General features: G+C 53.6%; 6 protein-coding genes across 6 annotated transcripts; 2 read left to right on the forward strand and 4 right to left on the reverse strand.

Moving 5' to 3' along the window:
• Positions 1 to 251: 251 nt before the first annotated feature.
• CCM_05325 (uncharacterized protein) lies at positions 252 to 581 on the forward strand (the record flags this gene model as incomplete). Its single annotated transcript, XM_006670469.1, has 1 exon — positions 252 to 581. The coding sequence occupies one exon, from the start codon at positions 252 to 254 to the stop codon at positions 579 to 581; it is 330 nt and encodes a 109-aa protein (XP_006670532.1).
• Positions 582 to 1,079: 498 nt separating this feature from the next.
• On the reverse strand, positions 1,080 to 3,236 carry CCM_05326 (heat shock 70 kDa protein; the record flags this gene model as incomplete). The annotated part of the gene is made up of 3 exons (XM_006670470.1): positions 1,080 to 2,893; positions 2,953 to 3,154; positions 3,210 to 3,236. The coding sequence occupies 3 exons, from the start codon at positions 3,234 to 3,236 to the stop codon at positions 1,080 to 1,082; spliced, it is 2,043 nt and encodes a 680-aa protein (XP_006670533.1).
• A 463-nt stretch (positions 3,237 to 3,699) lies between these two features.
• On the reverse strand, positions 3,700 to 5,232 carry CCM_05327 (aspergillopepsin-2 precursor, putative; the record flags this gene model as incomplete). The annotated part of the gene is made up of 6 exons (XM_006670471.1): positions 3,700 to 3,976; positions 4,034 to 4,088; positions 4,147 to 4,234; positions 4,302 to 4,663; positions 4,747 to 4,786; positions 5,149 to 5,232. 6 exons carry the CDS (start codon positions 5,230 to 5,232, stop codon positions 3,700 to 3,702), a joined length of 906 nt encoding a protein of 301 aa, XP_006670534.1.
• Positions 5,233 to 10,417: 5,185 nt separating this feature from the next.
• Positions 10,418 to 12,195, reverse strand: CCM_05328 (L-2-hydroxyglutarate dehydrogenase; the record flags this gene model as incomplete). Its single annotated transcript, XM_006670472.1, has 2 exons — positions 10,418 to 11,557; positions 12,076 to 12,195. 2 exons carry the CDS (start codon positions 12,193 to 12,195, stop codon positions 10,418 to 10,420), a joined length of 1,260 nt encoding a protein of 419 aa, XP_006670535.1.
• A 638-nt stretch (positions 12,196 to 12,833) lies between these two features.
• On the reverse strand, positions 12,834 to 14,655 carry CCM_05329 (uncharacterized protein; the record flags this gene model as incomplete). The annotated part of the gene is made up of 4 exons (XM_006670473.1): positions 12,834 to 12,949; positions 13,011 to 13,425; positions 13,500 to 14,122; positions 14,538 to 14,655. 4 exons carry the CDS (start codon positions 14,653 to 14,655, stop codon positions 12,834 to 12,836), a joined length of 1,272 nt encoding a protein of 423 aa, XP_006670536.1.
• Positions 14,656 to 21,477: 6,822 nt separating this feature from the next.
• Positions 21,478 to 26,589, forward strand: CCM_05330 (Soluble quinoprotein glucose/sorbosone dehydrogenase; the record flags this gene model as incomplete). The annotated part of the gene is made up of 5 exons (XM_006670474.1): positions 21,478 to 23,872; positions 24,667 to 24,753; positions 25,066 to 25,355; positions 25,448 to 25,735; positions 25,903 to 26,589. The coding sequence occupies 5 exons, from the start codon at positions 21,478 to 21,480 to the stop codon at positions 26,587 to 26,589; spliced, it is 3,747 nt and encodes a 1,248-aa protein (XP_006670537.1).
• Positions 26,590 to 26,709: the final 120 nt, after the last annotated feature.

Here is a 26,709-nt window from a genome sequence, read left to right on the forward strand (position 1 = left end):
ATGTGACGCATCTATTGTCAAAGCAAGAAGGTCACTCACCTACAAATTACAAAACGTACAGCTGATCTTTGTACTGGATGGAAACTCTCGGATCATTTGAGAAACCTCCAAGGTCCGATTATCGTCTGCATGAAGCAACAGTCGTGTTAATCAAGCCTTGAAACAAAAAAAACACCAGAAAGCACACACACACACACACACACACACACACAGACAGATAACCCAATCTGTATCTCGTCTACGCCATCATCATGGCACCACTGCCGACGACACCAGCACCGCGTACACTCATCGTCCGACGAGGAACATCACCATGGACCGCGTTGATGACGGAGCACGAGCAGCCTATGTCCGCCAGATGTCTCGTCTTTGTCCTCGTGATACTGCTCGTGCTCGCGTTGCTTGTCCACACGGGACGCAGCTGGGACGAGTGCAACGACGGCGGCTCCCCAAGGCGACGCATCTGTCAGCGCTGCCGGGACAGTGCTCGCGCGCAGGCAGCGGAGCTTGGGGATTGTCAGGCGGGAGACGTCGACTTGAGTACGAGGACCATGCGAATGGACTTGGAGGGAGCTACATAATGGCATGGGTTGAATATGCTCAACACGTCCTGGGGGTGGAAGACTTAGGTTTGCCAACGAGGAGAAACAACAACAGAGCATATTCACATGTCTCAATAGTTTGTCACTAGAAACGCTCATTTTTGGTCATTCGCCCGAGCTATATTTCCGGCTCTCCATAGATCTTGAGGGGGGAGGTGCTATTATATCATCTAATTTAAACACATTCAAACCAAAAACACGAGACCCCTATTTGCGTCCATGAAATCATCCGTAACAGACATCTCTCAAATGAGATTTTATGCTCCAACGCCGGTTTCGCAAACCATGATAGTAAAAGACATGGGTGAAGTGTTTTCCAGTGGATAGCAGCAGTGGTTGAAGGGAATATGAGTACAAGAAAAAATACAATGAGAAATACAGATATGCCACTCTCCACGATTCTCTATAATCGCAACGGTTCGCTTTCTTTTGGGTTTGGGGGTTGTTGTTGTAACGAGTCCGAGGATGATGAACCATTTAAGGCTTGTTCTCGTCCTTCTTCTCGCCCTCAGTGGACTGCTGCTGCTCACTAGAAGCCTGCTCGCCAGAGTTGGCCTCGTTGCGGGCCTTGTGCATCTTGTCGAAGAGGTTCAGGCTGGCAACCTGGAGCTGGTCCGTCTTCTCCTTGATATCGGTAGCAGTGGCCTCGCCCTCGCCAGCTTGGCTCTTGGCGATAAACTCACGGAGAGCGGTAATCTTCTCCTTGATACCCTCGGCCTCGGTCTTGTCAAGCTTGTCGGCGTACTCGTTCAGGGCACGCTCAGTATCGTTGAGGACAGAGTCGGCGCGGTTGGCAGCCTCAATGGAGAGCTTGCGCTCCTTGTCGGCCTCAGCGTACTTCTCGGAATCTTCAACCATCTGCGAGATCTCGTTATCAGAGAGACCAGAGCCCGAGGCAATGGTGATGGACTGGTCCTTGTTGGTGGACTTGTCCTTGGCGTGGACGTGGACGATGGAGTCGGCATCAATGTCGAAGGTGACCTCGACCTGGGGAATACCACGGTGGGCAGGGGGGATACCAACGAGCTGGAAATTGCCGAGAAGCTTGTTGTCCTTGACTAGTTCACGCTCGCCCTGGAAGACCTTGATCTCGACCGCAGTCTGGAAATCGGCGGCGGTAGAGAATACCTGAGACTTCTTGGTAGGAATGGTGGTATTGCGGTTGATCAGGCGGGTGAAGACACCACCCAGGGTCTCAATGCCAAGAGAGAGAGGGGTGACATCGAGAAGGAGAAGGTCCTTGACTTCACCGGAAAGAACAGCACCCTGAATGGCGGCACCAATGGCAACCGCCTCATCGGGGTTGACCGACTTGGCAGGGTCACGGCCGAAGATACCCTTGACGGACTCGGCAACCTTGGGCATACGGGTCATGCCACCAACGAGAATCACCTCCTGAATCTCCTTGGCCTGGAGATTGGCGTCCTTGAGAGCCTTGCGAACGGGCTCAATGGTACGGCTGATCAGAGGGTCAACCATCTTCTCGAGCTGAGCACGGCTGAGCTTCATGTTGATGTGCTTAGGGCCAGAAGCGTCGGCAGTGATGAAGGGCAGGTTGATGTCGGTCTGTAGAGAGGAAGAAAGCTCAATCTTAGCCTTTTCGGCAGCCTCACGGATGCGCTGGATAGCCATGCGGTCACCAGAGAGATCGAGGCCAGAGGTCTTCTTGAAGTCGGCAACCATGTGGCGGACCAGGTGAATATCGAAATCCTCACCACCAAGATGGGTGTCACCGTTGGTGGACTTGACCTCAAAGACACCATTCTGGATTTCGAGGATCGAAATATCGAAAGTGCCACCACCAAGATCATAGACAGCGACGATACGGTCAGCTTCCTTCTCGAGACCGTAGGCGAGGGCAGCAGCGGTAGGCTCGTTGACAACACGGAGAACGTTGAGACCGGCAATTTGACCAGCATCCTTGGTGCTCTGACGCTGAGCATCGTTGAAGTAGGCAGGAACAGTTACGACGGCGTTCTTGATGGGCTTGGAGAGGTAAGCCTCAGCAGTCTCCTTCATCTTGTTGAGAACGAAGCCACCAATCTGCGAGGGAGAGTACTTCTGGTCGCGAGCAGAGACCCAGGCGTCGCCGTTGCTGTGCTGGACAATCTTGTAGGGAACCTCCTTGATGTCGCGCTGGACCTCAACATCGGTGAACTTGCGACCGATCAGACGCTTGGTAGCGAAAAGAGTATTCTCGGGGTTGACGACGGCCTGGCGCTTGGCGGCGACACCGACGAGACGCTCACCATCCTCGGCGAAAGCGACAACCGAGGGAGTTGTGCGGGCACCTTATGCAGCAGTCAGCGATGGTACGGTGATAGCTTAGGAAAAACAATTGAAGACCTACCCTCAGAGTTCTCAATGATGCGAGGGACCTTGCCCTCCATGATGGCTACGGCTGAGTTCGTGGTACCCAGATCGATACCAATGACTGAGCCCTGAACCTTCTGTTCACCCTCAGAGGCAGTCGACTCGAAGCGGGCGAATCTGGATGCCAAAGGAGCTCTGAAGGCACCTTGGCGGGCGGCCAAGGGGGTAGCTCGGGGGAGCTGGGAGAAGGTTAGTGATCGCAATTGCACCAGCCAGTTACAAAGAGAAACGTACAGCTCTGTAAAGACGCGAAGCGAGCATCTTGAATATTAATGACGGGTATTAGAAAGAAAAAAGAGGACAGCTCGCGCGACAAACAATGGCGCAAGGGAGGATGATGAGGAAGGATGGCGAGAGATGATGGAAGCAGAATGAAGGGGAAGAGAGGCAAAAATTTCTGGCGCAAGAAAAAGCCACTCCTGGTCCCCGGTCATAGAAGCCGAGAGAAAGAGGCAATGAAGGGGCCGGGTCCACCCGTTACTGGGGCTAGTGACGGCTAAAAGAAGCGGAAAAATGAAACTTCCGAAATTGGCACTGCTGAAGCTATGTTGGCACGTGACTAATCTCCAGGTCGACTCAAGCTCTTGCAAGCCACGACAGAGCTAGTACCAACTTTGACTAGTTCTATTCGTGTTGTTCATACCAACGAAGTCCTCTCAAATATGGACTTGTTTTCCTCAAGCTACCTATTCAAACCAACTCACTCAACATATCCCCAATGCGTTTAGTTTTGGGAAAATGTAATGGTAGAACCGCCATCCGACAAGTATGCGGAGCATGTGGCGGCGGAAGTATTCAGATACCACAGATCTGAACCGGCAGCATTGATGGAGGAGCCGTCCTTCTTCACAGCCGAAACTTCAGAAAAGTCAAAGGCGTCAAAGTTGGGGAGTAACTTTGTTGGGGCCTCTGTAATCCACTCTACATGCTGAAAGCACAGAGGCTGCGACGATTTGACCTTTTGGGTGTCCGAGACGCCTGTGGTCAGATTTTCGAAGAGGCTAGTGATGTATGTTAGTTATGGAAGCTTGAAGACAGTGAAGTAAAATATGGCTTACATCGTTCCCGCGTAGGCGGACGTCGCCGTCACTGTCACTCGAACTTGGTCTCCAACTGAGACTGTGCCGCTATCAGCTCATTTCCTGTTCAGTGCTTCTCATTCATTACTTACGGGGTGGGTAGGCGACATGCAGCGAAGGTGTCTGCGACGGGTTGTAAAACTCGTACCAGAAGTCCGTCGTTAATTTTCCTTGGTAGAACTGAGTTCGCATTAGCAGTCTATTCCCATTCCAAGCGACGTTTGGGGAAGTGTTCTGAGTCACGTACTACTTGAGAGGTGCCACCTTGGAGCAAAACGTTGTTGCAGCTCGACGGAGAGGCTCCGTCAATCCCAACCCATTGGAAGATTTCGTAATCACCTTGCGAGTTAGGGTCCGGCAGAGCAACATTAGGAACGGTCCAAACCGCAGAAACAGTTTGAACGGCAGTTTTCTCAACGAAACCACACCATAGAGCGTTGCTGACAGTAGCACCTGGTGCCCCGGAGGTTACCGAAACATCATCCTTCGAAGAGGCCACAGTACTTCCAGGTCGTGCTTGAACAAGCGTGTACAAAGATAAAGTTGCGAAAACGGAAAGAAGTTTGGCCTGCATCATGAAGTAGGGAGATGATTGTAGCGAAATGCTGGCTGCAGGTCAGACTTGTATGAGACGGATGCTTGGCGACGGAGATATGTCTGCGATTTATCAAAACATCTGCTAGACTTTATACCAATGAGCCGGCTAAGGGTATAGATTTGAGTAAAGCCATCCTGTTAAGTCAGATGTCGGCGAATGCGGCAATTGAGCTAGACGTCAGAAAGATCGACCGGTCAACTTCTTCTCTATCGAAGAATGCTCTTCTACCTGCTATTTCCGGCTAAACCTGTAGATCGTTACGTAAATTGGGCCAAATTGTTAATCCACAGGTGTTCAGTAGTCTCTGCAATTAACCAACTGGTTATGAGACTTGGTTTGCAACGAGCTGCGTAAGTACTGTAACCCGCCGCTTTGGAAGCTTCCTGAGGGGGTCCTCTATGTATCCTGAGGAAATCTGCTGCAGCAAACCTGAGCTCACAGGGTCCCGGCAACAGGTTTCACGTTGACATTTTCATAATTTAGCATCGGATTATACTTTCTTTGGAATGACCGAGGCGCGTTGAATGTAGTGTGTATGACCAACAGATTCAGTGCCCCAAGCCTGTAGATGGCGCAGCATGGCGCAGTCCACAAACGCCAGAATTGTTCTCAGTGGAAAAGAATCGGGCAGCTATCAGCTATGAATAGGCTTGCCGGAAAAAAGGCAACCATTTTCTCGCAACGACATAATGATGCGTGGCTGGGCATGCCGGCATTGATGATTAATATTTCTTGTTGTGCGAGCTGCTGGTGGCCTACAATCACATGCGAGTTCCTGTCATGTTCGTCAATATGTACGCCGTAGCCAGGCCGTAATATAAATCCGCCGTCTCATCCGTTTTTGAAGCCGTCGGACAAGAGCAGCGTGTTCTTTCCGGAGCTTGGACTTGCCTCGACTAGCCAGGCTAGCTGTCTTTGGCAGGCAGCAAACTAAGGTCTGACGATGAAGGAAGGCCGTCAAGGTGTCATCTCGCCACGTACGTATTAGATCCACTAGTAGCTTTGGGACGACGTCGAACTTGATGCTGTGACAACTATTAGGAGTAGATTGCCATGCATACCTGTCTTGAGCTGATACCTTTTAGAGAGTGATAGAGCAAAATTGAACATAAACTCGTTCCTTTCTACAAAACAAAGATCCACAACTCAGCTTGAGTGTCTCTACTATCTCGCTGTGCCGTGTGCCGTACCTTCCGTATTTGCTCCAACCGGTGATGTCCTGTGGTGGCTTGCAGCCATTTTTATAGACGAGTCTCTGAGGCCACGCCACAATTGAAAAGACTAGAAAAAATGAAAAAGAAAACTAGAAAAAATGAAGAGACTAGAAAATAATTATAAAATCTGTTTGCATCTATGCAATATAGTGGACTCAGTTTACAGGGCAAGTAGTCAGTATTAACCCTGCACTCCATACTAACATGCATTAGAAATGGCGAACCTGCCACAGCTGACTGACTGACGCCAGTCGAATCGAGGCGGCGTGGGCGCTACTCGGCAATTTGTATGGCGCAGCATCATTTTTGAATGAATGCATGGTGACTCCAAATGGCTTTGGAGCCGAGTATCCGCACGCAGACGAAGGGACTTTAATGGAATGGTTCCGATTTGCTCTCTTCCTACGACCTGAATACCTGAATGCTGCCCCAAGGCAAAATCGAAGGCCGAAAAATGGCAGTCTTGGGCTGAGAACATACGGGTTGTGGAGGGCATGCTTGAAAGAAATACAAGGTGGAGAGCTAGAAAGCACACATTTGCACAACTCCACGTTATTCATTAGAAGTAACTAATTACTTCAACTCCTATTAACTATAGCCACAGTATCGTGATCATTATGACTTAGCAAGGGCTACAGGATGATGGACCTCAAGACAGGCCAGCACAGACCTGGCAGACGGACTAAAGGACAAAGCAGAGAACGAGCCCGATGCAAGTACTCAAAGCTACCAAAAAGACAAGACCTAATTGCGGTAACTAGTAAATGTCATACACGAGGCCATAAAAGAGGCGCAGAATGTAAGAGGCAGGGGCAGCTGACGACAGAACTCATAGCGGTGTTGACGAAGAAGCGTGCGTGGTTGTACCTACGGACCCGAGGCTCTAACTGCCTTCCTAGTACCGATCTAGCTACATAGGTAGGTAGGTACCTGATAATATTTTCACTGTTAATAATAAAGGCACAACAGATCTGCGACGTGGTCGGGATGACTAATGACAGGCCCCTGCATCCCCAGAAGAAGTGGCCAGTGGGCAGCAATACCGCGACATATATTGGGGCGTGGATGGGGGCCTTGGTTGCTTGGGCGCCTTTTGGAACTGGGTGCAGCGGACTGATAACAAGTCTCCAACTGTATCTAATTGCCTGATCATTAGGAATTGCCTTGGTGGCCCAGCGGCTGCCCTATCGCCGCTCACTTCCGTTAGGTAGCAAGGTACTTGTTAGGGCAGGCATACTTGGTAGCGAGAGAGGTACTTCCAACTGCCTACTGCTAACTACCCACTAGGTACCTACCTACCTACCTAGGTACCTTAGTAGGCTCTCTGCTCTGGGCTGGCAGCCACGCGCCGCCACTCAGACCCAGCCAGGCTTTTACCCAAACCCGGGGGACGTCATTTACTCCCATCGCACGACCTCATCTCGACCCTTGCCTCATCTCCGTCTCTGCATCACCTCCTCCACCTCGTCGAATCAGCGCATCCTCATCTCTCCGACGGCAATTCCGACCTTGACCCGTGATTCTGACCCCTCGTGCAGCGCCTTTGCCTGCTCGTGCTTGTTCTCGCGGCGCTCGTAACGGCCACGGACCCGATACCCCATCTTGGCGGCTCGCAATTTCGACTTTGGCTTTCGCCACCCGGTGGCACAGCACCGCCGCTGGTACATTGCTGCGGTTCACCTCGTCTGCTCACCATGACTGCCAAAGATGATGCAGTGTTGGTCTCCCCATTTCACTTGCTGCCTGAAACGATCGCTAATCAAGCACCCCTCCAGGTACTGCCACACAGACAGCATCGTCTTGAGCAGGCGGCGGAAGCACTATCGCGTGCCTGTTCGCTCACAGTACGTCTTCCCCAGAGTCGCTTCTTCCCCCCCCCCCCCCCCCACGAAAGTATCTAACGATGCAAATTCCAGGCACTGGCAGCTTCGATCGCTCATCTCCGCCGAAAAACGTCACCTTATATATTTTCCCGGCGGCAATGGCAGCAACCATGTTCAGAGACTGAACACCTCAACAAACGAGTGTGAAACAATCAAGCTGCTCACTTTTGCACCTCGATGTTTAGTGGCAGAGAATGGGTGGCTATGCTGTGGAAGTGAGAGTGGTGACTTTGTCGCCATTCGTCTCGACGAAGGCCACGACAGCAGTAGTCCCAACACGCCGCTGAATCTGGACCCTGACGCTCGTTTGTCCTTGAATCTAGATTCTCGTGAGGAATCACTTCTTTCACTAATAACCCAGGCCCGACGATCAAACAAAAGCCTGATTGCGAAAAGCGTCAAGCTAGCAAACGACCGAGTAAACTGCATAACCATGTGGTTTCCCGGCGCTCTCGCTCCTTCCGTCCAAGGAGCCTACACAGAACCCGTTGCTATCCTGGCCAACAATGACTGTACTGTGACAGTCATCAGCCTGCGCGACTTCGACCAGAGCGACAAGACAACCCCGCTCGACATTGTCACCTATCCCGACTTTGTCAACCGGGCAGCTATTTCTCCCAATGGGCGCGTCATGGTTGCTATCCTGGATGACCCTTATCTATACGTTCACGTTCGTGTGGAAAAGTCGCCGGAGTCGGGACGTTTGCCCGAGTATACCTGGGAAATTCGCCAAAGACTGATGCTCAAGAGTCAGAAAAAGGGTGACAAAACAGACAGCCGCGGTAGTTTCGCCGCTTGCTTCTCAAACTCCGGTTCCTACCTTGCTGTTGGTACACAGCATGGCGTCATTTCCATATATGATGCCGAACTACTGTTGGACCCCGAGGCACAACCTCTCATCACAACCTTTGAATCGTCGCGGCCCCGAAGCGGCCCGGGCGCGATTCGCGACATGGCTTTCTGCCCAGGCCCATTCGATATACTGGCTTGGACAGAAGACCGCGGGCATATTGGTATTGCTGATGTGCGTGCAAAATTTGTCGTGCGTCAAATTGTCGACATCAGTGTGGATGCCGATTTTGAGCATGTGAGCATCTTTGATCGCAACACTATCGACCCTAGGCTACTGGATGGCCAGAATGCTTCAAGGCGAGACGGCAGTCAACCGACTCGCGGTGGTCTGCCAGCTGCTAGACGTGAAGGAGATGGCCGGATCGACACTCTGAATCAACCTCTCACGCCGACTGAGACAATGGTGCTAGAAGCCATTCAAGGGGATCGTCGCCGACGAGACAGGATAACACAACGGACTGATGGAGGAGACATCACCATGACCGACTCTTCTTGGTCGTATTTGGCAAGCTTACGATTACCGAGCACCGAGAATGATTCGTCGCGGCCCCGCCAACGCAGTAGTAGTGTCACTCGGGGAGGTTCTGAATCACTGAACTCTTATCGAGACCAGAGAGAACGGGAGAGGCTCACTGATCGAGTCAGAAACATTCGGCAGCTTGCGAGAGATCCAAGCGACAGACTTCCTGGACGGCGGGATCAGAGATGGATTGATAGGGTGAGTGAAACTGCGGCTGCCATGCGTGAGCGTGACGCAGAACGCCCTGATGCGTCGTATCTCAATGTCCTGGATATTCTGCAGGCAAGAGAGAGAAGTACTGGAACTTCTACAGGAAATGCGACATCAAACGCAACAGGGGGGTCTGTGACAGCAACCGCAACAGCCACAGGAACCGGAACCGGATCTGGATCACGCCCTGCGACTACAGCTGCCAGCACTCTCACCAGCGATGCAGAGCGTGAAGACTCTTCTCTATTGGTGCCCATGGTTAACCAAGTCGTTAACCGATGGGAGGAAAGCGCTATCCGAGGGACTCTCGCAACGGAGCATGCAGGCCTATTCGAAGTGCCCCCTTCACCGGACAACACGGCTGGACTTGCCTGGAGCGATGATGGCCGGACCCTGTAAGAAATGTCGCTTGATATCACAAAACTACTTGCTAACTATGTGCTAGATTCGTTGGAGCCCAAAATGGCATTTACGAATTTCACATCAACACTCAAAGCCGACTCTTCTATCCGAGCATGCAGATGCTCTAAACATATACCTCGCCTTCTACCTTGGTTATTGTCTATCACTGTTGTTGTTCAATATCCTCTCCTTCATAACATTAGCATGCGCTCTTTACGCGGACACGGAGTTGATTTTTTTATTACTTTTCGGACGCCTCGGGCTCTCATTCTCAGGCACGACAATGAGTTATCTCTGCAGTGGCGTATCATGAATATGGACAAGGCCATTTCGCCAGTGACTTTCTAGCAGTCATGAAGGAAAGGGAGTTGGGTCTGTCGCGTTTGATACTCGGCAAAGGAAGTTGTAGGCATGCGGGTTTGCGGGTATATGTGTGTGTGTCGAACTTGGCCATGTTCTTTGTCTTTGGCAATGGATACTGTCTTTGGATAAGATGTGAAGTGGCTGCTGCATTCGCGAGTCGGTAGTCGTAGGCCCTGGCGCAGGTAGAATACCCACGAGCTTGTCGTCGATAATATATTACAGACCCTTCTATGCAACGTGATGTATATACAAGCCCGCGCCAGCTGCAGACCTCCGCATCTGCCCGGGCCAAAACGATACTCAAAAACAGAAAAAAGTAAGTTATCCCTCACGCACGCTGCCGTACAGCATCTCCTCGACCCTCTCCGCAATGGCGAGCGCACTCGTCAGCCCAGGGCTCTCGATGCCCAGCAGGTTGACCCAGCCGCGGAAGCCGTCCTCCTCGCGCACCACAAAGTCGACAAGGCCACCAGCATGGTCCCGGCCGGCCAGCTTGGGCCGTATGCCGGCATAGTCGGGCACGAGGGCGCTGGCATCAACGCCCGGCAGGTACGTCTGGATGGCGGCGACGGCCTCGCGCAGGCGGGCGGCGCCGTCGGGGGTCGCGGTGTCGAGCGCGGCCAGGTCATCCGGGCCGCTCACCCACTCGACGTCGGGCCCGAAGCGCATGCGGCCGCCGAGGTCGAGCGTCAGGTGGGTGCCGAGGCCGCCGAGGCCGGGCTCGGGCACGGGGTAGATGAGCCGCGAGACGGCGGGCCGGGCGGCCGCGTACGAAAAGTAGTTGCCCTTGGCGTAGTGCAGCGTCACCTGCCGGTCGGGCCCGGCAATCATGTTGTGGATGCGCGCGGCGCCGAGGCCAGCGGCGTTGACAATGGTGTCGGCGGTGATGGTGGACGTCTCGCCCGTCGCGCCGTCGCGCACGTCGACGGCCCAGCCGGCGCTCTCTGGACGCACGCCGACGACGGGCGAGTGCAGCGCGACGATGCCGCCCTCGTCCTCGAACAGGCCGGCCAGACACGTCATGAGGCCGTGCGAGTCGACGATGCCCGTCGTGGGGCTCTCGAGGGCGCCGGCGGCGGCCACGACGCCCTCGCCGTCGCGCGCGACCTCGGCGGCCGACACCCAGCGGGTCGGCACGCCGAGCGCGTCGCGGCAGACGGCGTGGAAGCGCTCGAGGGCGGCGCGCTGGGCGGACGTCTGCGCGACGATCCACTTGCCGGTGCGGCGGTGGTCGAGGCCGTGCCGCGCGCAGAGCTCGTACAGCAGGTGCTTGCCGCGCACGCACAGCCGCGCCTTGAGGCTGTCGGCGCCGTAGTAGATGCCGGCGTGGACGACCTCGCTGTTGCGCGAGCTCGTCTCGGTGCCGAGCGCCGCGTGCCGCTCAATTAGCACCGTCGAGCCGCCGGCGCGCCGCGCGAGCTGCCGCGCGACGGCGATGCCGACGACGCCGCCGCCGATGACCTGCGTAGACGGAGATTAGAAATCACAATTCCAAAACAAAAGCAAGAGTTTCAGCGGCGGTTTCTGGTAGATGAAAGTTTCAGAGATGATGGGCTCAGCATCGCCTCATCTGCGACAAGATGGGCTCCTCAAGCACCCCAACAAGAGGACTGAGATTTGTCATTGGAAAACAGGCCATGTTGGATTTCGAATTGTGTTTCTTTTGACAACTCGAGGCTGCGTATACGAGGTCCTTGTCAAGAATCGAAGCACACGGCTTCTGAAACGTTGAGATGCGGGTGAAATGCAGCCGTTCAGGGTCCCCCCGCCACGTGTGAAAGGAACCGGAGGGGGTGGGCGTTCATGTTTCAACAGCGGCACGCCCCGGGCCAGCGGTCGAAACGGTTCAGATTTTACTTATCCCCCAAGGCCAACATATGACGGGGCGAGCATCGTTTGATATGCAGGTACCAGGGAATGGGGGTGGTATATAGGTTTCAAAAAAAAAAAAACACACATGGGATGACAGGAACGCTTACTGCATGTGTGAAATCAGCGCGGGCCGCAGCCGTCGCACTAAAGTAGGCTCTGGCCGCCGCAGAGCATGAATTGGTGGGTGCCAGCGATGCCAGCGGCGCCGTCGCTCGCCTGGCCAGCATGGTTGCGGGTGATTGCGCTGGCCTTGTTGCGGTGAATAAGAGAACAAGGCTGGGTGATGATGGTTGTGTAAGTGGAAGGTTTGGATCCTGGCCGGCGGCGGGTGAGCGGACTTACCTTCCACAGACTGGTGGGGATGGATGGATACGAGCTTGACACGCAGCAATGACGGGAAAATGGTTGCACTGTCGAAAAAGGAGGATAAAATAGTCGAGATATACATGGTCCTAAAGATGCGCGCTGTTTGTTTTAAGAGAACGAGCACTGCCGGTGGGTGGATAGAAGCCGATGTCGCTGCGCCGGGCCAAGTCGGACCTAGTCCGTGAGAACGGCCGGAACACCGATGGCATGATCCATACGCCCGGCTTTGGAATGGGGCATTGCACTTGGAAAATAACTAGCAATGCATTACATTGCGCGCGAAAATAACCCTGTCAAACACACACACACACACACACTTGATATCTAGCAAAGCCATTCAACACGACGAGCAAACTGTTCCGTCGTGCCATCCTATCTATCGTACATTGGTCGTTACTTGCCCCACCTCCAAAACAAAATCATGCAATGGCAAGGATCAATTCATTCTCATTTTCCAGCCGTTCATTACTCCAAGAGTAAACGCAATCCGACATCGAGCCTATGCCTCGGCTTCGGCTGCGGCATCAGCCGCCGTCGAACTTGAGCGGCCCAGGCTTGACGGAGTGGGCGGCTCATTCGATCCCTGGCTGGCCGAAAGCTCGCTGAGCTGCTTTTCTGTACCAACATTAGCATCCACAAGCCAAAAGAGAAAAAAAAATTGTTCGGCCCGCCTTACGTAGTTCGTGTATGCGATGCTTCAGCATCTGGTTTTCTCGCGTGAGCATCTGCGCCTCGGCTTGGTAAAAGGCGCTCTCATCGCGCCCGCCCAGGGCCCAGTCGCCACTCTCGACACTAATCGACGTGGATCGAAGCCGTGGCGAGGCCCCGCGGCTCGGCGTCCTAGACCGGCGATGGAGGTCGGCGCGGGCCATGTCCAGGGACGGCCGGTGATGGAACACGGGCGAGCGAGGGTACGACCCAGCCAGCGGTGGGGTTGGCACAGGGCCCTGCGAAGCGAGCGGCCCGGCGCGGTCTGACACGGCGCTGCTGTCTTCCGCCGACGCGCCGTGGCCAGCACCGCCGCCGGAGTTGCTGGCTTGGAGGCGCTGAAGCTCGAGCTGCTGCTGGCGAATCATCTGCAGCAGCCGGTTCTGACAAGCGATTGGGTTAGCAAAGAAGAAGGCGCACGTGGATGGGGAGAAGAAAAGAGAGGGTTCCAGCGTACGACATGAGCCTCTTGCTCGGCCTCGAGCTCTTGGTGCAGCTCGCCGAGACTGGGGGCCCGGTGGTGCTGCGGCGGATGCATAGCATGCTCGGCGACCATCTCACCGGGGCCGGGGACGGCTGGATCGTTGAGCTGCAGGTTCATCAAGACGTTGGACCGACGCCTGCCCGCATTGGACGACGACCGGTGGCCGCGCGCGAGGGAGCCCGTCGACGAGCCTTCTGGTGCTTCAGTCAGTGTTAGCGCGCGCAAGTTTCTCAAACAGGTCGACGGGCGGTCGACGACGGGGGGCGTTCTTCGCTTACGTGGAGAGAGCTCTCTGTGGAGGCCGGCATTGACTGTCGCGGCAGCCTGCAGGGAGGTGGTGGAAGGCCCGTGAGGGGAGCCGGTCGGGGAGCCTGGCCGCGGGAGAGCTGGCGTGTCCGTGATGGAAGCCATTGCCGGAAGAAGAGAAATGCCAATTTCGAAAAGGCGTGGCGTGATGCTGATCGGGTGGTTCGATGGAGGGGGAAGAAGGCAAGGCCTCTTGGTTCGTTTGCTAACCTTGTTACCCAGGTATCCAGGTATCAGGTGGCGGGGTTGCTTTTGTACTGGGCTGCCCGTCGGACGCAGGTTGTCAAAGGCTGCGATGAGGGGAGGCGAATCGTCAAATCGAAATCAAAGGAAACTAGGACGGGCGAGTGCTTCCATGACGTGGAAGGTGATGATGAGTTGCGCGTCTACAGATAAATCAGCGTGTTGTCGGGTCAAGGTCACCAGATCCGACGTCAATGGCGGGGCCACCAGTGTGAGACCACTGTGGCGACGCTTCTCGGGAGGCTGGAGCTAACTAACTGCGGTAGGGACCCTAGTTAAACTGCCACCAGCGAGGCGGGATGACGTCCAGGCAGTAATATCCGTAATATACTTGTATCGTCCTTTTTCTAAGTTTTTATTAGTTCTTATTGTCTTTCTTCTGTCCCCTCCAGGCCTTTGCAATAGAGACCCTTATTAATACTAGAGTGCGTAGACTATCTGTCCGGCCAGGTTTTCTGTTACTGCATGACAGGTAGGGTAGGTAGGTAGACTCGGCTTCTCCACCAACAACCTCATGACGCGAGGATTTTATAAATTTGATGGATTCTTTTGCCTCTGATAAAAAGACGCAACTGGTCATGTTAAAGCAAGCTTTAACCCCCCGCATGTAAGATGACTCACAAAGCGTCACCTGTCCCCACGCAGCCCCCGAGTTCAAGTGCCTTGCAACAATTGACTTCAGGTCAGTCATTGGAGAAGAGTGTACACAAACTTGAACGCAAACGGCCAATTTAAAATGACCATGCAGAATATATTATATTCGGGAATAATGGCCTGGTCGCAAGCGCCTTGTTCCCAGCCATCAAACCAAGATAGTGTTTGTCTGAACTTTGCTACCCCGGCATACATACCACAACCAATTCGATCCCCTGTACGTGCATACAACCCAAAACAACTTACACATGCAGCTCTTATGATGGCAACTTCAGCAATGACCATGACAATCTGCATCGTGACTACCCCAACAGCTGATACGCGAAAAACAAGTACCCCGGAAACAGTTTACCAGCCATGGTACGTACATCAGTCGACGACAAAGCAGTAGCCGTTACCGCCCTGCTTACTCTTTTCATCCTGCAAGGTCAGCAGGCAATAATGCGACCCGTGGTTAAAATGGCCAACTCGGTCGAGGCCTCTGAGACAGGGCAACCCAGCAGCCAGGCTGAAGCAGGCACCGAACCTTCAACTTCTACCCAGGCCATGCTTGGCAATCAAGCTTCCCATACACGATATTCAGTATCCCACTCTAGTTACTCAGGGAGGAGTTTTTCCACAGAACTCCAGTCAAGACGCATGGCAGGTCTGGGTCTCTAGTTCGGGATACTTGCCTTTCTCTACAGAGGACTTGAGCCGGCGGGACACTACATATGTCACCATGACGAGGCCTTTGATGGACATGGCGTGTAGTGCTTTATCCCCATCAAAAAGAAGATAGACTCGCCACTGGTAGAGACGGAAGCAGCCCCAACACACACCGCAAGTACTAGCCAGTTGCCAGGGCTGCCGTGATACCCTGAGGTTCTCTGTTTTGAAACGTCCCACAGGCCCGTCAACAAGCTTCCCTTGCAATTTGATTGAGTAAACTTCCCGCGTTTGACTCCAGATCCGTCCGATTTCGAGTTCATATGTACAGGGTACCAGGAGTTCGGAACAAACTGCCAAGTGATCCCGTCCGACAACCATCACGACCCAGCGCAACATGCTCTTTCCTGGTCCATGAATATTGAGGCTCCGCGAAGCCCCAGAAAAACCAATGGAAGCTGTGCTGGCGAGCGCCAGAATACTATCCATGGAAGCAGGCCACGTTGGTATCCTATTGACCTGCTTTCTCTTCATCCTGCTTTGTTCACTGACCCAAGTTCCGCTCCAGCAAGCTACACGTGGTAACAAAACAAAGAAAAGCAGAACCAGAGTCATAGCAAAGGCATGTTTCCCCCGCACACGTTATGGAGTAATACACACCGGCAGTTGAAGAGATATTTTCGCTAGCGCATTGCGTTGATGCCCATAGCATTCATGCTATGGGGGGGTGCATTTTTGAGCCCTTTTGGACTTGCCCGTGCCGAGGATGCGGAGCCAAAAAAAGCAGGCTTGGGTGATCGACGCGTTTCTTTGTCCGGCGCCCGAAGAAAAACGGTTCGTGGCTTTGTCCCGTCGAGCTGTTGTTGAAACGGAAGGAAAGTCGAAGAAGAAGAAGAGAGGACAAGAATAGCAGATGATCAGTGCGCTTGTCGTCATGACGCGACTTTTTTTTCTGATTACAAGGATGCCCGTCAGTCGTTTATCGGACGCGGGCGTGTTTGCGCCCTGCCCGATTTCGATACAGTACCGAGCGACATGGCGAGCTCATTCCGTAACTAGATGCTAGGCGATAAGCGTGCACAATCCTGAGACCAGATCAACATGAGACAAAGGGGGACAACTCTAATTGGGCAGGGTATTATTTTTAGCAGAGGACTTGGGCATCTCAAGACAAGATACACAACACCAGCTAGTCATATCAACAGGAATGGCCATGTGGCAGCGGTACTCTGTACACGGGACGTTTCTGGCGCAAGTAATGAGGAAGGGGTTGCTCAGCATCTTGAAGCCCCTCGCATTGATTACATGGAAGCGCAGCCTGCGACGAGCTCGTGCATATATTATGCTATGACTTCCCTAGTTACCCGAGCCCGTCTTCCCTCCACACAGAATGTCCTCCTATCCAGCTTGTCAAGGCAAAGGGCCTCAGAGCACGGTGTAAGTGCAGTTCCCTGGCTGGGCTTTGCGAATGGAAACAGGGTCCGAGCTATTCGCGACAGGCGTCAACCTTGTTGACAGCGGGGCTTCTCTTCTCTCCCAAGTATTACTGGTAGTTAATTCACGAGCAAACATTCAGACCGCAGCACATGGGACTGTTCGGTCTTTGTGAGTTATCGGATGCGGGATGAGATGAAACCCAAGTGGACGTGGCCAAGGACAGCCCTGTGCCACAGTGACGGATGCGATGATTGGGCGAGGGGAAGTTGCCTTCCAGCCTGAGAAATATTACTTGCAACCCGATGTACGGAGTATTACTTGAAAAGAAAGACTTCATCGGAAAAGCCTCCGGCTGCAATAGTGGTCGAAGCAAGAGAACAGGCCGATGCATACGCCATATTCGTACAAATGGGTTTATTTACACCAACTAGCACGTCTTCTTGCTCTAATTTGGTATCGACGCGAGAAAAGCGAATATGGCGCGTCTCTGCATTATTCTTTCTGGAGTAATGTTGAGCCAGCCAGTGCATCTGCCGTCAGGTTGCTTGTTGGAAGAGTCTGGGCGCACGGACATACTTTATTTCCACTTGGCGAGGCTGGACGGGAGCCCGGTCAGGAGGCTGGATTTTGTATGTATGGACGGGGTACAAATTAGTAACATTGTCATAGACATTAGGTCAGAACATATTCGCGACTGGGGGAGGAGGGAGCGGTGAGCGTGTTAGTCTGTCGAGAACTCGAAATACAAGACAGGTGAAGTTGGCGATGCCTGCAGCACAGCGCAAACGATTGGGGGCATGAATCAGGTGAACCGATATTGTCCGTGGACAAGGCGGAAAAAAGTGTTTCACCATCAGTTGGCAGGTCGAGATGGTCGGGGGCGTACACCTCTAGCTTTTGCAGTGTCGAGGACAAAGGTGAGCTTGTTGCAACTCTGAAACACGTCTCTGGCCGGGCGAGCCTCCTGGACCGCAGTGACAACGTGTTCCAGCTTCTAACCCCTGTGCAGTAGGGGCGACCTGAGCGTAAGCCGCTGCAACGGTGATCATTCATCAAGTACAAGTACTCTGTATGTAGCAGAGTGTAAGTTGCGGAGTGCATCCCGAACTGTTGCCCGATGGCTATGTACTTGGCGAGCTTGCGGGTTCCGAGTTTTCCGTATTGTCAATGATACAGTCACCTAACGTTAACTCGCAAGCAAGCAAGCAAGGATGGTATTGCTAGAGCGCAATGGCGGTCCCACCCAGTTAACCAACGTGTCGGTACAAGGAACGATTGAAACAAAGAGACAGGATTTTTAGTAATACTTTGAGTTCTTGTGAAAGGCTACGCGAACCGAAATCGAGCTGAACTTGCGGCAGGCGAGATTTGTCGGAGCCCGGCATACTGGTAGCCTTGAGTGGGCACCATCTGGATAACAAGCTTTTTTGGTGTCTCTCATTTTTGTTGCGAGAGCTGGCGCAGTGGTTGGTTGACTCGTACACATTAGGATCCCGAATTTGTGGCTGTTAGTACTGAGTTGAGTAGGACCAACGCAAGCGCGGAAAGGCAACGTTGTAGTGTTTTTGGCTAGAACAAGCCTCATTTGGGGCAAACCTCATGACATCAAAGACGCTGCTGAGTACATAGTATCATCGAGTAAGCCCCAGGACGAGCGAGCTGGGAAAGCTCAAAGGACGCGAGTCCAGAGGTGTAAGTGAGGGCGGAGCAGCACAGACTGTGGATTTTCGAGTCATGTTTTCAAGATTTGGAGAGTTTGGGTGACGACAGAGTAGCGAGTCAAGAGTATTCCTATATATCATTTTAAGGATATTAGTACATCCGTAGGGAGAGGGAGAAAGCCAGAGGTACATGGTAGACACGGCGCCGTATGACGTATGCCGGTCTGATACGAATCATGTCGTTGCTCCAAGCTGCAAGGTTGTGAAGACGCTGCAGAGGCTCGGAAGTAGGCGAGGGTGGTTGGGCGGTATGCATCGGATTGGGGCTGATGCCCTTTTTTCTTTCCATGTAATTCGAGAGACTGTATCCGTACCGTCTGTATCCGTACAAGTTACTTAATACGCGTTGCATCCAGCCAAGACGGAGGGGTTGAGGGGCAAGTGAAAAATGAAAATTGCTCTCGAAGAGTTGGTTAGCGCATGTGATGAGTGCCATGGAGTGGCATTGGAGTGGAGCCGGACGCCGCCTCCGGAAGAACGCCCCGGAGTACTGTAGACTGGAGCAGGCCGCGAACGCGCTGGGGGGGGGTGTGCGCTTGGATCCCTGTTGATTTGGTAGGCGTACAATGGTAGTTACTAGGAAGTCAAAATGCTGAAAAGTGTGCCAGTTGTGAGAGGCGAGGAAGAAGGACAACGAGGCGCGTTGAAATGAAGGAGGGCAGCCAGGATTGCAAGGAGGGGAAGAGGAGGCGGGCACTAAGGCAGGTACGGTAGGCTATGCAAGCACAAAGTGTGCTTGAGCACATCTCACATTTCACATTTGGCACCGAGTTGAGGCACAGCACAGGCACAGACAGGCACAGTACATGATGATGCATGTCAATTCATACATACAATACGGATATGTGCTCCGTATGTACTCCGTACAACAGTGCGGGACATGTAGAGCAAAAGTCGTGTTATCCTAACTAATTTGTACTTCGTAATCTGTACGAATGAAGTCGTTCAGTAATCCCTACCTGTGCACTGACTGATGATGCACCGATGCACTGATGCACTACACTGAGTAACTTTATGCATGCGCCAACCAGGTAGTATGCACTCCTTATGCAGCTTCATGTTTGGCTTTGCGACGCGCACAGCTTCGAGAGTGAAAAACGCAGGCGGTGCGTGGGTACGAATTACACAATGGTAATTGATACTCCGTACAAATTACTGACCGCCTTATTGCCAGTATCACCGGTATTATAATTTCGTACTCAGGTATGTTGTCATGTTCCTGGTGATACCAACCTGCTGGGCCCTGGTGGTATCGGCCTGTCCCCTGCCATCAGCCGCTGTGACAGCCTGCATGTTCCTGGAGACCCCTGTAACGAGTGCGCATGGGCTAATATCACAATATCACCGTTACTGCCCGACAACCTGTACGATACTTGGCACTAATATGGCCGTACTGGTAAATTCAAGGCAGCCCATTTTCAATTCATCTCATCCCATTGCGGTGGTCAATATCACCGACGCGGCCTTTTGCTTTTTGCGCCATTTCGTAAATTGCTCATTTTCCTTTCTTTTCTGGCGTCGATCGTGGTGCGAGGACACCGTGGTCGCATGTACAGCCCTGTTTTGCCATCATCCAGGAGGAGAATAAAAAGAAAAGTCGGCCGACGTCAAACCCTGGCTACAACTACCGGTTTGGTAGTTACAAAGTTACAAATTTTGCTGCGCAATGGTGGCATCTTGGCCGAGGATCCTCCCTCCCTCGGCGCCGGCGTCGATCCGCCTTTTCGCACTTTCAGGTACCAGATGGGGGCTACAGGTACCAAATACAGGGCACAGTCGCCTAAAGTCGGCTCTTTGCAGCGCCCCAAACAGCCAAAATACCCGTTTTCTAGGGGCTGAGGCGGAGAAGACCAGGGCTGTGTCTACCCACTCCACAGTCCAAAAAAAAATAAATCAAAAAATCACACCAAAATGCACCAAATGCCTGGTCGAGGCTGGGGCAGAACCACAACACCACACCACACATCACCATCCACCATCCTCCACCACCACCAACGGCCTCGTCCGCTCCCATCCATCATGCCACACACCACCCACACACCCGTCCGTCAGGTTCCATCCATGCCATTCTATCCACACCGATCCACCCTCCAAACTTTGAATTCGCGATTTGCCCACATCCTCGCACGCCCCTTCCTCCGCCCCATCGTCCACTAGCCCAACGAACCCTTGTCCTGGTCGCCCTGCCTGCAGTCGGCCTGTTAGTTCAACTAGTCCGTCTGTCTCTGTTACGCGTTGTCGCAAACTAGTTATCAGTGCTGATACTCTTGCTCCGTCGACGTCGTCGTCGCCCGTCGCTTTCCCCCATTGTCCTCGACGAATCTCGCCGAATCTTATTTACACCCTGCTGCCTCCAGCTATCCCTGGTATCCTCAGCCCTCTGCTTCTCCTTTGTCGTCCATCACCACGTTTGTCGCCAGCTTGCTCACCGACTTGGGCACATGCAATCGCTCTTCCTATCGTCTTGTCATCCTCCTACTCCCCCACGACCACGACGGCGACCCTCGGCAGCCTCGTAGCCTTCCGCTACTAGTAGTGCTTCGTCACACCAAGTACACTTGCTTCGCATCATCCTTTGCTTCCAAACGGCGCTGCTCCCCTCTGCCAATCATCGCCTGCTCGACTGATGAATTCTCCGCCGCCTGCCTGCATGACCGCTCCAAATTGTCCCATTGTTTTGCCGTCATTACCTCGCCCCCTCGCCTATATTTGAGTCACTGTCTTAGAACCTTGACCCATCACCCTCCACTCGCTCAAGACCTGGTCTTTGCTTTTACCTGCCCTGCTATGGTCGCAACGGTCAACAGCCGAACCCGCCTTGCTCATTGTTGTGCTTGCACTGCCGTTGCTGCATCCATCGCCGGCAGTTTTGCTCTTTTACCCAAACGTCGCACCTCCCATTGATCTAGAAATCTTCACTCAACACACCACAGCCTCCTGCCATGCCCCCCGAAGAGGCTCCAGCCGGCAGCGAAAGCCGTACTTCTTCGCATTATCTCTCTCTGAGATCCCGCCGCTCCAATCGATACCTGGCTGATGCAACCAAACAATCAGCCCACCACGACGAGCCTCCGCTTCCACTGCAGCAATATGCGCCCCAACACCTGCTGCTGCAGCTGCCGCAGCAGACCCTCACGCCCAAATCCTCGAAGCGAAGTCTTCGATCTATCTTTAGCCGCTCAAAACTCACAAAGGACAAGGCCGAGCAGCCAACGACTGCCCAGCCTTTACGCCAGTCGGACTTGAGCATCGTAGAAACTGCTACGCCCGACAATCGCACTGCTTCCAATGTACATATTCCTCTTGCCACAGAGCCACAGAACTCGCCTTCCTCTGCCAAAAGGGCCTCGTCCGTGCCGAGATCCCGGTCTATTCGTCGCCAAAGCCATGCGCTACCTCCTGTAATGCCTACCCGCAAGGCCTCTGTCCAGGACAACACATCTCGCGACTCGCTTGCAGCTTGGGAAATGCCACCGCTTTTCAAGGCATTCCCGCAGACCATTCGTCAAGCCACCCTACCTACCGTCACTATGTCTACAGAAATGGTTTTGCGACTTCACGAAAAGAATGTATCGGCCGCAGTGGCAGCTGAGCAGCTAACAATAGAGGAGCGCACCTCCAGAGAAAAGACCAAGAAGAAGCATGGCAAGAACCCGTCTTTGTCAAACTTGCACTGGACCTCCAAAATATACCTTTTGACTACTTCGGGGCACCTGTTGCAGTATGCCGGTGCTGGCAACTATGACCGCCTGCCAGAAAAGGTCCTGAAGCTGAGCCAAACGTCTGCTGCATTTGTTACAGACTCGATTCCGGGAAAACATTGGGTTCTTCAGGTCTCATCCGAACCTGACGCCGTGATCCCTGCGAATGAATCAAAGTCGATCCTCTCTAAACTATCAATTCTCGGCGGTGACAAGCGCGCAACCGCCAATATCTTGATGGTGTTTGAAAGCCCTGATGATTTGGACAGCTGGATGGCTACCCTGCGCGGTGAAATCGAGAAACTCGGCGGCAGGCGCAAACTCTCCGAAACTGGCGTACCTGAACCACCGGCAGCCCGAAGACCGGCCCCCAGAACCATGGTCGTGCGAGACTCGATGCGCTTCTCTAGGAGTCCCAGCCGCCACCAAGAAAGCAGCGGCGACGACGACTTGACACTCAAAGTGAGCGACTTCCAGCACAGCAGAGACCAGAGCTTGGACGAAATATCGACCACCAACAGCATTGTATCCCAGGATGGTCAGCAACTTGATAACTTGCGAGACAGCAATGGGAACCGCCTTTCCTTTGCCTCTGCCGATAGGAGAACTGCAGTTACCTCAGCTGCCTCGACTCCAGAGCGCTCTCCTATTGTCGACACTTTTCCTCGCGACTCGTCCGAAACCTGTGACTCACGCGAGTATACCCATGGCTCAAAGAAGGGTGATGTTAAGCCTCGACCCAATGCCTCTGTCATTGCTAGCCGACGCTCTACCATGCAAAACGCCGGTCTGTTTATTGACGTGAGCTCTGAAAAGCGCAATTCTCAATCCGAGGAGGACCCTTTCTCATACAAGTCAAGCGAGGGCCCCGAGTCTCCTACGAGCCTTGTTGCCCCCAACTTCAGCGTACCGCAGTCGTCAAACCGACGATTCTCTCATATGCGCATGAACTCGACCACTTCGCAGTCACCCCCTTCACCAAACACCGCCACGTTTGCATCGCGTCTGATTCGATCCAAACCACCTCCTGTGCTACGGTCGTCGCGGCCTCTGTCCATGGTTACTGACCACAAATCGCCCAGAGCTGAGCTGCCTGCCAGGCCACCCACTGCTGACGGGACTAGCCATCACAGACTGTCTCCTGTCAAGGAGCAGGTCAGAGAGCAACGGCAGCGTTGCTCGAGGCGACATAGCCCGCGCAGCTCTGCAGACGCTAAATCGGATATATCATCTCCACGCTCTAGCTTGGCCATGAGCGATCGAGTTACATCCCCCTTACCCGGCTATCGAATTAGTCCCCGACGAAGCCGACCTCCCGTTGCGAGCTTGCGCAAGAGCAGCCCTGAATCTGATATGCACGCCATGCGCACCTCTAAGCGCCTTCCTTCCACACCTCATGAATTGGCGAATGCGCCAGTTTTTGCTTGGACAAGGGACATGTCTCGCCGGCAATCTACAGCAGGATCATTCCCTTGCGAGCCGCTTGCGCTACAGAAAGAGATGAGACGAGCGAGCATCAACACAGGCTTTACACCGCTTGGACACCGTCGCCACTCTTCAGATGAGATGCGACCGGTGTCGGTTCTGCCGCCTATGCCGCCGCCACCGTCTGGTCCGCTGCCTGCCCTGCCAGATTGTGCGTCTAGCTCCAAGTCAGAGAAAGACAAAGCTCTACTGAACCGCCGAAGCATGCCACAGATCATGCCTCCTCCAATTCCGCCACCGGAGCGAGAACTCCCCCCCCTTCCCCCCATTGCATCCCTGCGGGTGTGATTGACACTACCACACTACTACTAGACCTTGACCGCCACCGGACTCGAAATCTTCGTTTCAAGAAGTTGCTGTCTTTCTATCATGTCATTATTATACGAAACCTCGAAGGGATTTTATGCTGGTGCCGGCACCAGGCAACTTGGAAAACGAGCTAGAAGACCAACGGGGCCGTTTCCTGTTGCAACCACGATCATTGATGAAGAGAACCCTATTTTCCTTGCTGTGTCTAGCCTGGATGGCATGAAACGCACACCTTTTCCCCCCATGTAATGATGCATTATTTTCGGTATGCATCGGGATCAGTTGAATGACATATTATGAACTGTTTATATGATTTGTTCGTTTTGAGTATTGTTGCATGATTTTGGAAATGCGCTTCAAGCGCGATGTTGTATGAGGAGAACAGAAAGTTGAAGATGGATGACAGTGGACGATTAGCAGAGTGTCAATAAACTCGCCAAGGTGTGCCTTGATTTCAAACCAAAGTATCGCTCCAAAGAAGTGACATTGCAAAGACGGCCGCGGCCAGTCCTGCTGTCGAGGTCCCATGATGGAGCGGCTAACGATGTCACATGTTACTAGGAACAACTTGGGCGAGAAGCAGAAAACGACGGCTGAGGAAGGGAAAGAAAATAGAGGAGCGCCGAGACTTTCTAGACTCGGCCCTCCCGCTCGCGGCCGGTTCTTTGGCGGAGCTAGACATGCGGGCTCCCAGCGACTTGCCTCTTTCGGAGGCTGGCGATGGTGGGTGTCCGAGTTGACGGGGAATAAGCCTCATGCATGGTCGACTGCAACCTATACCGATGAGGCAACAAGCTGTGCCGCTCATTATCGCACATTTTTGAATGACAAATACAGGAACTTATGTTCTACCGAGATGAAGGTTACAGCGGCATGGGTATAACTATTCCTGCCTCCCCGCACTGCCTGGGCCGGTATCACTCCTTCCGCTGCTGCCGCGCAAGCAACGACTTCTATTCCGCGACAAGGCCCCGATTCTATGCTTACCCCTCCACATTTTCTTTTTTGGAAAACGTCATCACTTACTTGGCTTAGTAACAATGCTGCTCCAACCCATTTTTAACCTCGTCCTTGGCGCTCTCACTCTCCGGGCGGCGGACGTGGCCTGCCCCGGACCAGCGCCGAAATCGAATCCGCGTACAGCCAACGGGGTCGCCTGGAAGGTGCTCACAAATAATATCAGACGACCGAGGGGTCTTGTGCAAGATTCTCTCGGCAACATCCTCGTGGTCGAGGGCAAGGGTGTCCGACGCCTCGAGTTGAACGACGCCGAGGGCATGGATCTTTGCATCAAGAACAGCACCCAGCTTATAGTTGAAGAGACGGTATGCTACGCAAGGGGATAAGACACACTCAATTAGTCTATCGTTACTCGTCCTGCTATACGACGGAAATTGCCCTTGCTGATACTCGGTAGCTGAACCACGGCATCGCTCTCACGGCCGACGGCAAGACCTTGTTCGCCTCATCTTCGACGGATGTCTACGCGTACAGGTATGATGCCAAGACGGGCGTTGCAGGGCCGGCTCGCAACGTTATTACGGGCATGAACCAGACCGGACACGTCTCGCGCACGCTCTACATACCGCCGGCGAATCCGGATCTGCTGCTCGTGTCGCGCGGCTCCAACGACAATGTGGACGCGGACACTGCGGACATTGAGTCAGGCCGCAGCCAGCTGCGCGTCTTTAGAATTGCGGACCTCGTAGGCGGCAAACAGGCCGTCACTTACACGGACGGCGACGTGCTGGGCTGGGGGCCTGCGTAACAGCGTGGGCATGGGCCAGGACCCTACGACAGGAAATATTGTACGTGGCCGGTGACGCTGCTACTTCAGGCTCTTCTAGGAATACAACTGACATGAAAGTCCAGTGGTCGGTGGAGAATTCGATAGACAACTTGCACCGCTTCGGCGCCGATATTCATAACAGCAATCCTGGCGAGGAGATGAACTTTCACGGGCGACCCAACGACACAGAGGGGTACCACTATGGCCGCAATTTTGGCTACCCAGGCTGCCTGTCCATGTTTGACACGACGAACGTGGAGAAATATGCCGACGGTACCCGTGAGACAGTCATAGGAGGGCAGTTTAAAGGGGATTTCCTTCCGCAGTACTCGGACCTGTGGTGTCGACGACACGCCACGCCGCCGCGCATTACATTTGGCTCGCACCTAGCGCCGCTGGATATCCAATTTCTCCACGATGGGAGCGCGGCGCTTATTTCATTTCACGGAAGCTGGCAAGTCAAAATTGGAGCCCCTCTCGACGCTGGGCTTTGGCTGACTCTCATGACTAGGAACCGCCAACCGCCTAACGGCTATCGTCTCAGCCGCGTCTCGTTTGCTAATGGCAACCCAAGGAAGCGATCGCACGCGGGGGATGCAGAGGAGATGCTCATGTGGAACGCGTATAACTCGGACTGCCGCAATCACTGCTTCCGCCCCGTGGGCCTGCTGCTGGACAAGCAGGGTCGGTTGTTCATGACGAGCGACGCCACGGGCGAGCTGTTCCTCGTGACGGGTACGCAGAACAAGGGCGTCCCGTCGAATCCGTAGATGGTGCGGTAGAATCAAGATGCAGTGTTGTTCATGACTTGTTTTGTGGCTGTTTTGAATTGAAACGCTACTATGTACTTTGGTAATTGCAACTATACAATGAAGCCCAGGCGCTCATGC

The sequence above is a fragment of the Cordyceps militaris genome, assembly GCF_000225605.1.
Source record: "Cordyceps militaris CM01 unplaced genomic scaffold CCM_S00004, whole genome shotgun sequence".
Taxonomy (NCBI): Eukaryota; Fungi; Ascomycota; class Sordariomycetes; order Hypocreales; family Cordycipitaceae; genus Cordyceps; species Cordyceps militaris.